We start from the raw sequence: 19,399 nt of genomic DNA, 5'->3' as shown, positions 1-19,399 counted from the left end.
AGCAGGCAGCACTCTTCAACTCTAAATGCCTCCCCATTAATCCATAATGCTAGGCAATTTGTATCTCTCATCTGCCAACTCTCTCTCCTAGGTAAGAAAATTGGGCATCGTTTCAAAGCCTTTGGAAAAGTCTTTTAAGTACATACACAGCACTGTACATTTACACTGGAGAAGACAAGGTCAACAAAATGCACCTCATGGTTAGACAGGCAGACAGAGAGGTTGGCACTGGACCCCATGATCAATGCTGTCCCCTCCACCGAGCTGGGAGCCTTGCAGGGTGCACCCGTTCCTGCAAAGCCCAGCTTTGCTCTGTGGTGACTCTCTGGCGTCACCAACACTAATCTCAAAATGTAGTAATTTGTTTGTAACTTGAAAATCCTGATATGAGCAGGGAAGAAGCTTACCCTCTATCCCAGTTCAAGGCAAAAAGATCTCTTATAATGATTAGTACAAGCATCTCCTCAAGCAATGGACTGAAAGTTAGAAATACGGAAAGAAAAAAATATACTCTGTATTTATTTTCTTCAGAAAGTTCCTCATATCTGAAACTATGGAGGTATAGTTTAAACTTTAAGTCTATTGTCTCTTACAAATGGAACGTGAAACAAGCAGCGCTTCAAAATGCAAGATCCAGCCCCTCACCCACTGGCTATCTGAATTTGAGTTTTAGTGCAGTACTGGCCTTCTGATCAAACCTGTACTACAGTATTATAAACTCTATTAAACCAGTTTTTCAACAAGGTAAGCCAACCTGTCTTGTGAATCTCTGTTTTCCTCCTGCTTACACCACATTCATAAATGGGCTGCTGATAAAAGCACAAAATATGAAAAGAAACTCAGTCTCTGTCTTGTCTAATTCTAAACTGCATGGGTTTACACAAAGTACATTTGTTGGTTATTTCTTCCCTTTCAGTGCTTCGTAGTTAAATAATGAAGAAATACTTCTGGCTGGTAAATAACGATTCTAGTGCCAAATGTTAGTACAAGGTATTGGAGCAGCTGTGACTGTGGTTAGAGACCACATGGGTCAGAACAAATATCCTATATTATTACAGAACAAATAATCTGTATTTCTGCAATAATACATGATATATTCTAATGCACATAAAAAAAGAAAAAATTAATTATCACTAAACTCTCATACTAATTCATGCCAACTGCAGCCACAAGTACTGCGGAATAGTGGTACTGTAGAGCAGCTAATGTTTCTCACAGAGTAAGAGTGCCTTCTTGGAAGACATTAGCATTACTGATACCTTACAACATAGCAGACACCCAAACTTAATCACCCCTGTGACCTTTATATCCACATAGCCTGAAATGGGTGTATGAGTACAGAAGAGTCTGCCTCAGGTGGTGATACAGTCAGTGATTCCCTGTCATTTGTCAGATGGATTTCACAGAAACCACTTTCACCAACAATGCATTTAGCTGGGTGAGAACTACTTACATGAAACAGCCACATACATGGTAGGATTGTCACATGTGTCCAGTTTACCTTTTCAACCAAAATACAGTATCATTTCAATTTTTTCTTTATGAAATATTTGCCTGCTTTTAAAGAAAAGATCAGTTTAGTTTAATGATGTTTTGTCTGGTTGTGTTTTAACTCAATTAATAGACAATTTAGTCTGCCAAGTTCCAATTTATAACCAGGTTCTGCCATACCTGTATTAACAAGCTGTTCGACCACACACAAACAGGGTCTAGCACCATTCAGCTCTGATGAACATTTATTTTTCTGCCAATTTTATGATAAAAATCAGTAAAAGGATTCGCCCTATTTACCATCAAATACTTCTAACAGTTTTCCCCTTTGTGAAAACATATGCAGACAAATTTGAATCCTTGTTTTGAGTGCTGCAATTGTGGAAAACTCATAGTTATAAATGCCAGAGTTTACAAGGAAAACTCCAGCCAGGAAAACTCCAGCCAGTGGGATTGTCATGAAGCTTTTCTTGTCAAGCAATAGAGTTTACTCTTGCTAGTTTTAGTAAAACAAGAACTTGAAAAAATTCACACACCCTTAAGGTTACTATTAAAGAATATGTGAATGTATGGGGGAGGAGTGCTCTTTTCGGTTTTGTCTTTTGGTTTTTTTTTTTTCTCGTTAGGCTATGTGCACAACAGACTTCCAAAACAATCCAAAATGTAGACAGCCTCAGAAAAGAGACAGCAAAGGATGGTTCTGGATTTGAGAAAGATAATATCAAGCATCATAAAACCTGGATTCTTTTATACATCCAGGTCAGTGACTTGGAAGAGCCCAGAGCTTCCAGTTTAAACTGGCATGACAGCCTCTTCTACATGAAGATCTTGGCCATTCACAACACATAACAAAATTGTATTACAGACACTTGAGGTACATGTGGGCTCTTTATACCAACTAGCCTTCATGAGTACGTATTCCTGAAGCAATCAAAATTAATGATCGTAGCTTCAAAAAAAAACTCTACAAACAATCCAGAGCATGCACCTCAGCAGACAGAGGTGTTTTATTTTCTTCCTATTTAGCTTAGTAAATACTAGTTCAATTTATATTTATGTCTTATGTGAAGCTGGGAAGGTTTCAAGCATTTAATTGTAAGACAAAATTTCAAAAACAAATGAAAATAATTATGTATTCAGATTTATTACAAATAACACCATTATATATTTTTTATCGTCCTTATGCTTTATTAGATTATCCAAAAATCCAATTTCATTGACAACATTAGCAATAGCAATTAGCATGCTGCTAGAAACATCAAGATTTGTATCCAAATATCTCTCCATGCCGTCATTATGGCTGTTCATGTACTTCAAAAAGAAGATTAAAGCATGATTGAAGAGGTTGTTAATGTTTTACATGAAGGTTCTTTTCTTCTAGTTCATCTGGTTGTACAAAAGCTTATTTTGTTGATCCATCACTTTTCTGATTAGTCTGATGAATGAGGTATTGACTTATGTCTGCATACTTCTACGGTATAACACGACAGCATTCATTTAACAATTAATTAAAGACAATGACATACTTAGGAAGATATCATTTAGTTTTGCTTATCAGTTTGCTTAGCAAGAGAAAGGTCTCAGGCTCCTGAGAATAAAATATTGCAACATAACTGATAAAAGTGTCTTGATTGGATTTAGTAAAATTTGACTGCCTAAACACACTTTACCTGATTTATTTCCAGATGGCATTAAAAGCTATAAATTATTTCTCCTTTACACTGCTCATTTAAATAAACTGAAAACAGTTAAAACAAAACCTTCATTCACCTTCATTTTTTTTAATTAGGATTTTTTTCAAACCTTATACTAAAAATGGTAACTTTTTTTTTATGGTCTACATCATACAGTTGCTTTGCTTTTTATTAATGTTAATTGAAATTAAAAAGTATCACAATGATAAAATAAAAAACACCTTTATAACCTTACCATAAAAACTAAGGCTTAATAAGTTTACCATCTTTTAAGATTTTCACTATTTATATAACCCAAATATATGTACGAAGCCCTCTTAAGGTATGTACGAAAGAATACTATATAAATAATTACATGGTCTGAAATTGCATTAATCCATTATTTTTATGCAAGTGCTCATAACTAAGTAATTTCTGTCTTAGAACTTGTTCCCATTGACTTTAACAGTTAAGATCTAGAAATAAAAGATGCTTATTATATTACTATAAAGTATTCCAATTTAAATGAGAGTTTTTCCTAACTATATAGCTTTGAAACAACAATCTACATTTTGTATACAGGCTTAACAAATATCTGAAGAAGAAACAGCATTTGCCCTCTTGCAGTTGAGGAACTGCTGCAGACCTTCAGCTGGAAATCTCTAATAAAGCTTACTCCAACCCTCTCAAATAAAAAAACCCCCACATTTTAACACAAACCCTCGGTACAGTTTCCCAACTGTTTTAGTTGCAGTTAGAATATTTCCTACTAAATAAAAAGCAAACGTTGCATAAACCTCTCTTTTTTCAGTAATTTTGTACATTTTTGAAGTCTGGGTATCATGTACTTAAACCCGCACAGGTACACAAGAAAAATGCACCTGTATGCACTTTGGGAGACATCAACACACACCACAGTGGAAAAAACAGCTGGAGCCCAACTCTTCTTAAACAAGACTCCTGGACGTTGTGAACAGCTGAGGGATTTTACCTGTCCACTTTCTGCAACTGCAGTTACGGTAGTCAAGTCGGATACACCCCTTTCACATCCATTGCTCTCACTCTCTCAGGCTTACAGGGAATCCTGCTTATCCTCCTGATCAAAGACAAAGCCTAACTCTGCAAAGGGCTACCAGCTAGACTTCTAAGAAGCATACACGTACACGGCAATCCTTGATCTCAGCGCTGCCAGTGCTCTAAATATCTTTAAACTCTAAACCTTTAAAATTTGTGCAAGTTTGATGGGCTTTTCGGTTTGGGGCATTTGGGAGTTTTTGTTTGGGGCTTTTTTGGTGGTGTTGTTTGCTTGTTTTGGGGTTTTTTGGTTTGTTTTTTCTTCCCCTCAAACTCACTGACATCCAGATGAAGTAAAGAAACAAATGAAGTAAAATTTGGCTCCCTTGACAGTCAAAAGCTCACCACAGTTATACTGTGCATAGAGCCTTGTGCCTAAGAGACTATCGCTTTTCAGCTGCTGTTGGCTCAGTTATGTGGCCTCCAAACAAAGGAAAAATCTGGGTACTTGGAAATTATTTTTAAACTTGCTCACAACCAAATGCAACTGCAAATTTCCACATCCAGAGAAGGCAAAGCTGCTGAATACACTCAAAATTAACCTTCATCAGCTACAAATGCTGTTACTTTACACACACCATCAACTGCGGGAATAAAGCAAAGTCTAGGTTATTTAGCTATTGCTCACTCAAGAGTCAAAAGAGTAGCATAAGGTTTATTTTAGAGCACTCAGACTTCTATAATTATTAGTACTTAGAAGGGTTTTTTTCCCTTCAGCAACTGCTCTTCTAAATGAAGTGGATTTTTGCAAATGAGACACTACTTGTCTTTCAGTCACAGCATAATGCAGTCTGGGCAATAAATTCTTTCCTACTGTGTGCTCTGCAATTACAATTCCTCACCAATATCATAAGTCACCACAGTAATAAAAAATAATCAGTATTTATCTAGTGCCTGTGGATTAAAACTTTTCTTACACTGCTGAGGTGAAGCAGAAATTAGCTGGTTTTTAGAGGTTATGAAACATACCCAGACAAGGAGCAACAGATTTCTTTTCACTGTTCCACAGTAGCCCAGCATTCCAACTATGATGAGGAAACAGCAGACTGCAATCATGACCGGGTGGACCACAGGAAAGTAAGTCAAAATGACAGCCTCCTCCACCCTAAAACCAATCAGAGCCATAATCAAAAAAAAAAAAAGCATAATCACAAAAAATGGTACAGAAGAAAAATGTAATATAGGCATTAAAACAAAAACAGTGGATTTGCAGATGTGTTCCTTCCAGCACCTTACACATTTCACAGAAACCTGTTCTATGTGATTTTAAAATCAAATGCTGCACTCAGGTACCAGAAAGTAATGTATCAGTTGAAATCTCTTTGGAGCAAAGGTGATCTTCCTGTCCTGTACTTGCAGAGTATGTAGCACAATGGAGTCCTGTTACATCACTAGGGCTCAGAAGCACTGCTGTAATAAAACTAACAGTATTCCTAAATCTCTGGAGTGAATAAAGTATTCAAAACTAAACAGTAATATAATATAGTTACACGTCGGCAAAGGGCCAAAAATTGATCCCTGTCAGAAGAGAAAGGCACGGGAATAAAACAAGATTAAATTCATATCTTTCCCCCTTCTCTAATTTCAACTGATGCCAGAAATGGAGGCAAAAATACACCTTTCAACAAAACAATAATTAGCTCAGCTGAAGGCTTCTTAATTCTACAAATCCTAATTAGGAAACTTGCCATACAGAATGAACAACACACATCACAATCAATCACCCACACAGATTAATAGGTTTAAGGAAAGCTTTACCTTGTTTCTGCTGTTAAAGTGAGAACGTTATTCAGGTAGTCTCTCATCCAAGCAGAAACACCTAATATGCTGATGGACATCAACTAAAAAGAAAAGATGGAGTTATTTATGCAGATGGAGTTTTAAAAAAATGGCAAGATCATTCCTAATTTAAATACAGGATCAATCATCAGTATTGATTTATCTGAACAGCACACTGTCCCCAAAATTGTGCTTCCATATGCTTAGAGTTGGTTTGTTGCCCAAGTATTTAGGGAGGCAGTGACAATAATTTCTTTTCCAGTAAGCATAATTAATGTCTGGAATACCTTCTCTTCCACTCAGTGATGCCACTGCTGGCTCAAGTCCCACCACTGCACAGAAACAACAGGGAGGGTGTATGCTGCTAAAATCAGCAGCTCTTTCAGGTCTCACAGGTGTTATTCATCAGTCTGTATGAAACCATGAAGCCATGCTCAGGTCCACAGCCAGTGAAGAGTAATCTGAAGCCCCACAGAGGATACAATGGTACTGATACACTGACACATACGAGATTTATCTTCAGTGTTAAATTTTGAAGAATCTGATTCTCTTGGTCATTCAGATAAAGTCACACCATGAATGCTATGCCTTAGTTTCCTGAAATAACAATAAAACTCACTGCTCTGTAAATACCCGAGACTGAAGCAACCTAGAGTTGCCACCACCTCAGCAGACCTAAATTCCTGTTACCCGATGCCATCACACACTCTCGCACAGCTGGGATCTACCAGTAGAAGCTCTGGCATCTGATTTTCTTGAGAAGCCAAACCTGAATGACATGATCAGAACACACCTCCCAGACCATGACAACATCAACTCTCCTGCTGCTATAGCAGAGGTACCAGTAGAGGAAAAGGCACTCTTCACAGCACTTATACATGTCTTTTGCACTGGGCTCGGTAAGTCAGTATGCTCTGCCTGCTGGAGGAGGGCTCACATAAAGACCAGCAGCCATCAATACCTTTGTGTGTGCTCTCTGGCCCCAAGAGCACCATGTCTCCCTCTGAATGCATGGGACAGGGAGAGTATTGCTCCCCAAACAGAAGGTGAAAGATGCAGCTATAAACTCCCTCAAGGAGAGGAAGGAACCACAAAGCTTTTCTACAAAATGGAGCAAAGATATGACACTGCTTCCTTCTCAAACCATTTCAGGGATTTCAGCTGGTTTATTACATCCAAAAGGAAAATTTAAGCATATCAATCTCACATGCGCACCTAAGGCTGAACCACAGCTCAGGGGCAGAACCCGGTAGACTCAGGACTTGAGAAGCACCACTGCCTAACTGAGGGAGGAGACCCAAGCATGCTGACTCTCCCAAATACTACTGTTTTCATTAAATGAATAACTGTATACCAGAAAATCTCAGTGTTATACTAGCAGCTTCTTAAATCAGTGAGAAGTGTTAATTTCTCATGTTGCCTTCAGCAGCTAGCCTCCCACAAGCCTTCGTATTTCCCTAAAGTTGTTATGAACAACAATTAACTGGTTCAAACCTAACACATAGGAAAAGTCGCTCTGTGTCCTTACCAGCTCCTTTGCCTGCAGCGTGCCCACAGCAGGCTACTTCTGCCTTTAAAATTTCACAAGACTTCCCAATTGCACCCCACAGCTTTCTCCTGCTTTTCAAAACTGATGGATAAAGTACAACTAAGGGACTGCCTTAGTTGTGTGTGGTGCCAGTGCGAGTCCTGCAAGCATAGTCCTGAAAGCTATTCCATGCTACATGTCTACTACGTACACGCATGTCCTTTACATCCTGTGGGATCTATTTTGGCTGGTAGAATGGTAGCAGTAAAGAACATTTTCTGTTCTGTTATTTACAGGAAGCTGCAGGAGCAAGGAAAAAAGGTAGATAGAATCTCCTCCTAGATAAACTGCTGAACAAGGGCTACCTCCTCAGAAGAAAGCATCAGGCAAACATACCACACAAACAATAAAAAACATGTTTCTAATGCAAAGAAGGATAAAGAAGACTACAAGCAGACAGCCTACCTCCTTATGGGCAAATAGCAACAAAAAATACTTTTAACCCTCCACATGTCCCTGCAAGGCCTGCTGATACACACAGAGTGTTAGTGCACACTTCCACTCCGTTTATAGTAAAATTCTTAAGATAAATTTGGTTACTTTGCTTTACACCAGTGGTGCTCAGAAGTGAGAAGTCCATCAAAACCACACTCCTCAGCAATTTTAATAGGAGCCAGATGGTCCTCCTACAAAAACTGTACCAGAAAAATGTTTGCTTGTTAAGTAATAGCAGAGTGGTGGGCTGCCTAGTCTTTGCTCTCCATCAGGAACTCACGTGTAGCACTTGTTTTCTTTCAGCCTTCAGTACATAGCAATACATTACTGTACAGCAACAAGAGGAGGTAGATTCCTTGGAAGAAGGAAAGAGATCACTTCTTCAGAAGAGGTGAGATTTGGCAGGCAAAAGAGAAACCACAGGGATACTGGAACCTTCAGGTTATTCGGAGACAACAGGAAGATCAAGAAGCTAGAATGCAGAAGGGACAGAAAGGACTGCCTAGAGACCCAGAGAAATGAGCAGAGTACTGACACTGAGAGAATCATTCAGTTTGCTAGAAAAAAGGACCTGCCTACAAAGGCAAATCAGGAAGGAGGCCAAGTTTTATTTCTGCTCAGTCTGCCTAAGTTTAGTGTTCTCTACCTAGATAGGTATTTTTGCCCATATAAAAATCAGTGAAGGGAAAGTCCAAGCAGATGCATCTCCAAGCTGTGGCCCACACATGGCCATGTGACTTCTACAGAAATCCTTAGCCATGGAACATGACTTTGTTTTCATTTATCATGAACAGCAAGTGGAAGAAAAGGACTGCTTCCTTTCACCTAGGAAACATAACCCTCAGAAATAATGTAACTAAACAAATGCTATTTCAGCTCATAAGAACAAACTCTCTATTAAAAGTCTCTCACTTAATCCAAAAAGCTTTTAGCCATTTAGGTCCCCTGGCTGTTCTCCTTCAGTGTAAATAGCTAACAGCCATTTATATTCCTAGCTGGACATAAATTACATACAAGAAAATTCCCTCTGTAATCCCTGTGGAAGCCAGGCTGCAGCTCACCCGTTCACCTACCCTGTGCCCTGAATGATCTCACCTCCATGAACTCCTTCAGGTGTTACTGACTTCAGCTACACTTACAATGCATGTATGGTATCAACTCAAAAGCTAGCTCAGCATTACTCTAAAAAACACACATGCAAAATGCCTTACCTTGCTACTACACAGATGTTACACACAGATTACCCATGCAACACCCTCCCGCCAAGCAGATGATTCCTTAGGAGGCACCTCTGGCACCTTATTTTGAAGAAAGTGCAAAGTGAGTTATTACTCCAAACAACCTGAAAGCCAGAGTGCTGTTAATACACTGGTAGCTCTTTGCTAACAAAGAGGAGTGATGGGAAAAAAAGTCATATCCCTTCTGATCAGCAACAGTGAACAGCAACAGCGGGCAGGAACCCCTTGCAGAAGGAAAGATGCATTTGCAACAACAGACTGGCCTGCGTAATAATGACTGATGTTTAGTTTAGTGACAAAAGCTTATCAAGCACTAACTCACACCCATCAGTCAACTTGGTCTCCCGCTCCATGGCCACAGGGGAATCTCAGCCAGAGCACAACGCACACGCCTGTCCTCCACAGCCTCCTGCTTATGACTCAACATGCATATTCTCCTCCCTGTAAAGGCACTAAGCATCCTCAAATGACAGCTGACATCAAGGAGACTCCAGGCACCCACCACGTCACACCACCTACAGCAGAGGCTGATCTTCAGCCAGCAGCAAGGAATTAAACAACACCAGTAGTATGGCTCAGCCTATGCACTCAGTAGGGAGGAACAATAACAGCCTCCTCAAAAACTTCGGTGTGCATCCAAAACCTACCAGCAAAGAACAGCAGTCACATTGCTGCAATTCACTGCCACACAATTTTCAAGGAGTCATGGGCAGGGGCAAGGTCCTCATTACAGTTTTTGTTAGTTCATTTGGAGGATGGAAAAAAGCCAGCCTTAAAAAACTGGCAGTCCCTACTTCAGCCATTGTTTTGTAACTAATTGAGATGGAAAATACAGTTAGAAATCTGTATCAAGCAATCAGATGAAAGGACACAAGTTTATGAGAAATAAAACTACCCAGATAATTCTCACCACATAGTAGTTATATCATTTCACCAAGAAGTTTTCATCCAAAGTTCTCTGATGACAGCCGGTCTGCTGTGCTGTAAACATAATATAATAGTAGCAGTAAAACATGTTTATTTGTTGCAGCTGGCTGCACAAGTCACGATGGGTTTCATTCTGAACTGTCACAGTATGTTATATAGCTATCAACACGACACTGAAGAGTTTACAAAACTGTCTGCTGTCACACTCTATCTTAAATACATTTCCACGCTGATTAAACAAAAGGTAATAAATTATATTTTTACATATAAGCAACATGCAGATCATGCAATATAAAATGTCCAAACTGATTTATACTGTAAAGTTTTTAAAGCTACTAGAGCTTTCTCAGACAACTGAACCACAATATCCAACAACGGACTCAAGCTATTAGCAGTGGTCATTTCCAAGCAGTTTAAATTATCTTTGGAACTCTTTTATATAAATTATGCATCAAAATGAAAATATCAAATCACCTTTTATTCATTAGGCCCTTATTTTGACAGTTCTACTCACAATGTCATTGAGACAATACCTAAATTGGAAAAGAATTCTGCATTTTCAATTAATAAAAGAACACGGATTTCTGTCTTTGAGGGAGCAAGAACAATTGCTGTTGCTACTTGTGCACCTGTTTTCATTCTTTTATCTTTTTTTTATTCAATGAAAGTTGCTCCACTGAAATTTGAAAGAAGGTGTTTTTTCATTATTAAATCAGAAGAAAGATTATCTTCCGTGTTAAAAAAAAAAAAAAATTACACAGCATCCTTTCTACTCTAACATATGGGGTAAACAACTTCAGGCCACATTCTGGTACCCGTACAAAATGCTAAACTAGAGGCACTACAGAGCAACTTGCTTTGCAGAAAAAGGTTTCCAGCTCCAAGGAAACTACTTCCAAGATATGACAACATCCATCAGAATATGTCCTTTAATTTTAGTAAAGAAATAAACCTTGAGAAAATTTTCCAGTTAAAATTGACTTGGGTAACCTGAGCTGTGACTTACCAAAGAGGAGAGGCGGGGTGGGGGGGATAAATCTCTACAAGGTCATGAATAGAGCACACTGCAGTCCTTTCACAAGACTTTCATGATTAGGTTCAATATTCAGATCACTGAACAAACACAGATGACTCAGATCCCTGGATAAACAAACGACTACATTTTTTCGGGAGGGAGAGGCATAAGGGTGGAGGAGAGCAGGACAAGAGGTCTTGTTTTTCTATATTACCTAGCAAAAGCATTTAAATAATTAGAGAAAGAAGGGTGGCCTCTAAAAACGCAAATTACCTATTCCCCACTAACTCACCTTTTATTCTACAGACAGGCCTACACTCAGTTTTAGCTACACTTTCTACACAGGGTTATGCCTTGGTCCCCTCCCACTTGCAAACAGCTGAAGCATGTACTCATTTGCACTCTGAATCTGGGTTTACTTGCACAGCTGCAGCAGCGAGTTAACAACCTGCTCCATGTTTGGCACGGGCTGGAACTTGCACACTTTACAACAAGGCAACTGCCAGAGCCCTGACAGGCTGCTAACGGGTCATCCTCCCAGGGGAAGCAAGCAAGTTTTCCAGCAGCTGGCTGTGCAAGGCTCCTACAGCAGCACAGCATAAAGAAAAATTAAGAGCCCAAATATGCAGGTTGAGGTACAGTTCATCTATCGGCCAGTTCTACCGAGCGTCAGACCCACATATCAACTTCTGGCTGTGTAGCCCAAAGGTACATTAAAAGCAAAAAGGGGTAAGAAAGTGCATATATTTCTGTATGCATTCTCTCTGGAATACCTAGGCACTGCACTTCTTGTTAGGATGTGATTTGTCCCATCCTTCCCTCAAAAGTAACAATCTCACTGTCAAGAGACCTTTTGCATTTGGGGAGCCAGAGGGGTGTGCTGCTGATTATGGCTAACTTGCAGCAGTGCTCAGAGCTCAAGTGTCTAGATTGTATCACAAGCCACACACCATCATCAAGACGATATGCCTTCACATATACACAATATACTCTTAATTTTTTTTCTGTAAGAGTTTGGTTTTGTTCATGGAGCACAGACAACCTCACAGATGGCAGGCAAACTATTTTAAAGCAAGGGTATATAACTGGAAGACTCATATGAGAAAAGAGTATGTATTTCCTATGATCCACAGGCCTATATATCAGCTGGTTGTGGGTACACCACTTAGTTTTTCTGTTCTACATGCAAATACCCATAGGCACATGAAGATTACTAATATAAGCCTGCATTTTTAATTAAATCACACATTCCTACAAAACTGCACAAAATCAGACTGTCCCCTTGTCCTGGGTTCAACATGGAGGAACCAGATGCTCCCATGTTGTCTGGCTTTCTTCTTCCCAGAGAGCTGTGGTTCTCCCAAGCTTCCGGGAAGGAGAACACACCTCCTTGAATGAAGTCATAAAAGGGGCTGCACCAAGAAGACTCGACGCCATTTTGCCATCTTGCTTTCCCCCCTCTGCTCTATCTGCCCTCCTCTCTATCTCGTCCACGCTGCTAGAGATATGCTGCGCAGGACTCTATCTTACGCCCCCAGATGGGAGACCTTTATTAAGGAGAGAAAGACAAGTCCAAGACCTGCTAGGTCCCTGAAGCAGTAAAAGACTCCTTCTGCAAAATGGGTGGGACCTTCTCCGTTTCTGCTGATTCCCGGTGGGGATGGTGTTTGAACTGTCTTGCCCTGCTTCCCAGCCAAAACACACCAGTCCATCACATCCTTTCGGTGGGGGGAACAGCTCCCCTTTTCAAACCGCGACACCCCTACATCTTGAGAAGAGATTAAAAAAACTTTGTACCATTTCTATGACCCTTGTCTAGTGTCTATCACAGACTCTTGAGATGTTGGAAAATCTTCAAGGTACAGAAGCAGTGCCTGAGGATTCATGAATAACTGCGTACCCACACTCTACAGAGAGGAAAGTGAATTTAAAGGGAAAAAAAAAAAAAAAAAGGAGGTAGCTACAGGCCAGATGGACCTTTCCAGTTCTGCCTGAGAACATGGCTTACTGGTATGAGTAGTTCCCCTGACCTATTGGCTCAAATCTAGTCAGCACGGGTTTGTGCCTTCATCCTCAAGGCAGATGCAGTAAGCTCCATGCAGTTAATTGTGAGAATTATCCAAAACCCTTTGGTTTCTTTGATTTCTGAGTGTCAATTAAGAAGCATATTAACATCATTTCTAACATGAGGGTGGGGTTTCCATCATCATCCTTTCCATCATCACACCAAGCCACTCTCTTTTTCAGGACTGCTTTGCGCGGACTCATCTAGCAGTTCACTGTTGACATGTCATGCAGGGTGAGCCATGATACCTACAAAGCTATACATGGATAAAGGGTTATATAGAAATAGATACAAAGTTGACTTATGACTGAATCCATTTTGTTAGGACATGGTCTGGTAATGTAATCATGTTATATAAATAACGTAGCGTAAAGACACCAAAAAGTAAAAGATTTCTCAAAGTCAGGAGTTAAAAGTATTTCTGGTCCTTTAAAAACTCCTCCTTTAGTTTTCTCTGCTGAATACCTTCCTGTAAAAGACACCATATTCCCACAAAAGCTGGAGTTATTCTTGCATGCTAAGAAAATGAGGTTTCAATTATGCACGTCTACACTGTAGTCTCTAAAAAAAGTGCATGTTAGCCTAGACCAAACCCCACGTTTACACTGCTATAGGTTCCCAGCCAGGCAGCATTCTTTTCAATGGATATTACTAGTCACTTACATTCCTTAAAAACTTGACCCTAACTCTTATTCGTTCCAAGTATCTACAAATCCCACTGATGTGAGTGGAAGTTGGAAAGCAGCAGAAACACAACCTCTATGCAGAATACAGTTGCAGGGAAGGGGGGGACAGACTGAATTCTTTATGTCATGGCAGATTTGAAAAATGAAGCAAAAAATTACAAGATTCAACATCCAACAAGATTCCCTCTGAGGCTGGAAACAGAAGGAAACAAAATACCACTGCTTCCAACCACCTTCAGTGCTTCCTTACAAAACACTAATTGCTCTAAATTCTCAGGTGGTACACAATGCCCATTGAAATCTCTGAGTTCTGACCAAGTATTCAAAACAAAAGGAAAGCTAACTGGAAGCTTGCTCCTCTTTCATTTTATGTGAGGTTTGGTTTTGGAGGGTTTATTTTTTTGTTCACAAGCACAAATTCAAGATAGATGCAAAACAATTTCTACTGCCTGCCAGGAAGGTTTATTGGCTACAACCACATAGCCTAAATTAGATGGTACTGCTCTGTATGTGAAGGAAAGCTTAGGCATTGCTCAACAGAAACAGCATATCCCCAGGCAGAAAAACCTCACAAGGTGAAGGACGTGGCAACATCACGGGCTTGGCTCAAACATCCAATGACACTATTAATCATGGGTTAAGAGATCTTTACCACCTATGACACAGTCATCTGCAACTTACAACCTTGATTTGCCCAAGCCACTAAAGTACAGTCAACCTCAATTACAAGCAACACAACAGCAGCTGCTCCTCCTTTCCACATCACACGATCACCAGAAAAAGTAAAAAAAAAAAAAAAGCTGGCAGTTCTCATGACAAAGTCTATACAGACTTTTTACTGCATGTTAGATATATTTCGCCTTTTCCTTTTAAGTGAGAAAATGGATAAAAAATTGTGCTTTTACTTACATCTACTATAATCACCCCTAGAAGCCATTGCCCTTGGATAACCTCCTCTGTTACATCTATGCCATTATTTACAGGCTGGCCCTGTCCTGTGACTGAAGGTCTCCCTAGCATAAATGCTCGTGAAGGTGGTTTACTTGGGAAAGAGACCACAGCAAAGTACAGAACAACAGTGGCAACATGGCAAAATATAGTGAGGAGGATTTCTGTGAGGACAGCTTATACAGTGCTCAAAATGAATTAAGATACTCATGTTACATCCATGACCGCTACCGAGCTGGAACAGTCTCAGGAGCTTGCTGATACAGAAAAGGCCCACCGGAAGGGAAGACCCTGTAGTCTCATAAACTGCATAAAGTATGTTCACAGAGCTATCAAAACCAAATTTCCCCAAGTCCTGACACATGCTCTCTAGAGACAATAAAGACCAGTATTGCCACTAAGAACAGAAAATTGGGAAGTGGTAGGAGAATGTCTTCCCTCAAGCACCACTAAGATAATCTGCTTAGTTAAGCACAAGTATTGACTACGAAGCACTAAATCACACATTTTTGCAGGTGTCCTCTTTTTATTAGGCTGTCCAGGACATAATATGCTGCAAATAGCAGTATTTCAGAGAGCAAGATGAGAAACCTGCAGAAATCAAGTTGGGTCTCTCATTATCATAAATTACTTTAAGAAGTGATACTCATTTTTACATGAGGATGAGAGAAGAATATTACTAAATGTTAACTGCAGGATGTAGTCTGAAGGATGTTCCTTGTGGAGGGCACTGTCAAAAAACTCCTATGAAATTAGAAGACCAAGGAGGTCCTGAAACTGCAACTCTCATTGCTTTGAAAGAGACACATTGTAGTCAGATGCATGATTCAACTAACATTGGAAATAGCTTGCAGAAGCATAACATCAGCTCTACTGCCACAGTCAGTCACTTATTCAACAACAATTAGTTATTCCCACCTCAGAAGAAAACACCTTTCAAGATCTGCTGTTAAGTTGCAGCTCCAGAAGCACCAATTCATTCGCATCCACAAAACCAGTGTTTTTCTGGGGCAGTAAAGGCAATACATTTATTGGTTCATTATCAACACAAGATGAACCACTAAAACAAAAGCCTTGGGCTTATGATTCATTGCTTATGAATTATTTACAGCTAAGCAGGCTTCAGCCCCAAAATGACAAAAACCATAACCAACAACACTGTCCACCTCCTCCTCCCACCAGACAGGTACATCACTCTGCCTACCATTCCACAACACAGCTCATCAGCTAAGCCCAGTAAAAAAAGTTTCTTCCCATCCAAATACATAGCAATAGACAGCTGCACACTTACAAGCAACACACTGGATAAGCTACAAAGATGGCAGCAGACTGACTGATAGAGTTCTCTCACTTCTCTGCTTTTGTAGACTCCAACAGCAACCAAATTATGAAGACACCAGTGTGCTGTGGCAATCATTCACATCTAAAGTCTTTCAGCAATATGGATGGTCAGATTAGACAGTTCTGTTATGTATAACATCATCTTACGGAGCTTCATGTGCCCTAGTTTACCCTCACCAAGCTGGCAATGACAAATGCTGGAGTCCTATCATATCTGCACTGGGATAGTTGCACACACAACATGTTTGAAGCTTACTTTAGATGTTCCCTTCTAAGAGGTCAGAATGTACTTGCTGGTGACTACTGGCTCTTACACAGTTTTTGTCAGGCCTTCAAAACCTTCATGCCTCCAGCCTAGAGTCAAAAAAACAATCTTTTTTTGCACAACATGAGGTTAGACCTACTGCTGAATGCATCACACTGAAACAAGAAGAGAATGTCACCCTATTCCAGCCAGGACTCTCAGTCAACAGTCGATTTTAAAAAGTCAACACACACTGTTTACACATCTTCACTGTTTTCAGCCAAACACTGATAACTGACACAGCCACTGGGCACATTATCAACTGGCTTGAAGTCATCTGAAGGCAACAGCCCTTGGGAAGAAAGGAAGCAAGAGAAAGCATAAAAACAGCCAAGACTGGGCTTGAAGAGCATATGCACCACAAATCAGGAGGTCTGTATAAACCCTGGAATCATGACACTGATCTTGTCTTTACGCATTGGGACAGAATCCACTGTCCCAGGAGGAACACAGCTGTGCATTTCAAGGGGCTGATCTAATCTAAACTTCCTGACATCCAGCCCATAACCTGGGCTGGTATTTATCCAAGAATGTACTAACATAAGCAACAGGCAAGCTAAAGCTTTCCAAACAGAAGGAAGAGCAGCAGCAAGGGGAAATCATGGCCCCCACGCCCACACTAGCAGGTAAACACCTGTTGCTGCGGGAACTTTTCACAAGAAAATTCTGCCCTGTGGTACTGACACTCAGAAAAGGCAGCAGCAAAACTCCCACTAAGCCCAACAGGAGAAAATTCAAGTTCTGACAGAGGAGGAGATATGACAGATTTCACTACAACAAGCAGCTAGTAGCAGAGTTGTACTCAGCTGTTGAATACACATTTGAACAGGACAAGATAGGAAGCAGAAAAAGATTTTCATAAAACACACACACTTCTCCAAAGAAGCCTGATGCAACTGCAATACATTTTATTACCCACCCAACTAACATCCTATTTATTATCACAAAATTCTGGCAGTTGGGTTATTTTCCCTATTTGTTTATTTGGTTTGAACCCAAACACTGGATTCATCTGCTTTGAAAATGCAGAGAACTCCAAATGGACCACCTTCAATTTTATATACAGTATGGAAGACAACTTTAATTCTTTGCAACATCTGTGGTGCAAGTCAACTACTATACTGGCATTTAATTACGTATTCACATGCTTCAGCACTACACAGACTTCTCTTAGCTGCTTGGTGCAGTTTCCAGTGTCCTGACCTCAGCTAGGAAGATTAATTACAGACATTTGTTGATATTTTGGAGACAAGTATGGGAAGTTAGCATTTTCTTCCCTAGGACTTGTTATACCAAAACAGACTCAAAAGATCATTTTTCCTATATGACTAGAAAAAACCCCAACTACTCAACCCTTCCTACTTAAGGTGATATGAGAAATCATTATTTAAAGGGCAACAAAATCTAAAGAATAAGAAACTATTTCTAGCCATGGTTGCTTTAAACCAAATCTAGACATGAATTAAGAACGGACAAAGTTAACAGCAGCACCACATTACACATGTAGTTAACACTGTTCCACTGTCAGCTCAAAGATGTTGTGGACACCTGAGGTCCACAACAGAAAAAAAACATTAACAAAACAATGAAAAGTAGGAAGGAGCAATCTGACACGAAAAGGAACTTAAAACTTGAGGAAAGAGGGCAGTCACATTTAAATCTCGGAGGTCAGACCTTGATGTCCCTAGAGAGGAACCGCAATGCAACAAAACTCATTAGGCTCCTCCAAAGAAAGATACAGGCATGCCTTCCTACACAAAGCAAGTATCTCAGGACTGAGAAATGAAGCACTCTGCTCCAGCACCTTGGGACTCAGCTGTTCTGAACAGCTGTGGGACATCTTGGCTTTTGTCCTTTTGTTCTCTTACACTTATCGAGCATAAATCTCAAGCATACAGATGAAGCAGATTTCATTTAGTGCGAGTGAGGACTCTGAGCAATCTCCATCATGCTGATCGTCCAGAGCTGTGAAAGTTTAGGATCAAGTGCTGATCACACCCAATTACACTGGAGAGAGAGAAACCCTGCTGCTGTAAGTACAGCTTTGACTGAAATACTGAAAACAAAAGAAAAGAAATCACCCCAGGCCTTGCCTACCAGTTAGGATCTGGTCACTGAAAGCACAAAAAAAGACTGGGCAAGGCCTTCGCAGAGCAGCTGAGTGCTTCGGTACCTGCAAGAGCCTGGAGTTCAGCTTAGGTCACAGGATGCTCTGAAACTCATCCAGTCAGGAAGCTACTGCACCTATGAATGGTTCCCTCTCTACATACTATAGATGCATAAATTCACATGTGTATTTATAACACTAAATTAACAGCAAACCTAACTTGACTTCCAAAGGCTTCTTTTTATTCAGTGTCCAGTTTTCCCTTAGGGAAACTGCCTGGCATGGGGTGTAGACCAGGGGCACCAAGGCAAGCAACTTCTACCCCTTCGCCAAGCACGAGGAGCCTCGCGGTTAGAGGCGGCTGGTGCTGACCGGGCTCCCTGCCACACACACCGCCAGGACGCCACCTGCTCGGGCGGCAGCGGGAGCCCAGCCCGGCCCGGTCCCCTCCGCGTCGTTTCACTCACCCAGAAGAGGAGGTTGAGGGCGTAGAGCAGGCAGCGCAGACACTTCACCGAGTCCTCCCTGGCCATGGCGAGCCCCCGCAGGAGACAGCCCCATCCTCTCAGCACATCCTCCCTCCCGAGGCCGGGCCGCCCGCGCCCTGCAGGGGAAGACACGGGGAAGGGCCGGGCAACTTCCCCTTGTCGAGGAACCAGAGCGCAGGTGGCGGCGGAGGCGAGCGCAGCCCTGGGGTGACCCTAGACCGGCCGCGCCCAGGCGGGAAC

At 40.8% G+C, this 19,399-nt stretch overlaps 1 protein-coding gene across 1 annotated transcript in view; it reads right to left on the bottom strand.

Annotated features, from left to right (window-relative positions):
• The window catches only part of TSPAN12 (tetraspanin 12), a gene marked incomplete at its 3' end in the record, with an annotated part of 32,023 nt that extends 12,819 nt beyond the window's left edge, over positions 1-19,204 (bottom strand). The window contains exons 1-3 of the mRNA XM_010139534.1: positions 19,139-19,204; positions 5,997-6,079; positions 5,208-5,343 (exon numbers count right to left, since the gene is read on the bottom strand). Of these exons, the coding sequence (XP_010137836.1) occupies positions 5,208-5,343; positions 5,997-6,079; positions 19,139-19,204 (285 nt within the window). The remainder of the gene's footprint in view (positions 1-5,207; positions 5,344-5,996; positions 6,080-19,138) is intronic.
• Positions 19,205-19,399: the final 195 nt, after the last annotated feature.

The sequence above is a fragment of the Buceros rhinoceros genome, unplaced genomic scaffold (genome assembly GCF_000710305.1).
Source record: "Buceros rhinoceros silvestris isolate BGI_N320 unplaced genomic scaffold, ASM71030v1 scaffold39017, whole genome shotgun sequence".
Classification (NCBI taxonomy): Eukaryota; Metazoa; Chordata; class Aves; order Bucerotiformes; family Bucerotidae; genus Buceros; species Buceros rhinoceros.
This window is presented reverse-complemented; position numbering and strand designations above follow the sequence as displayed.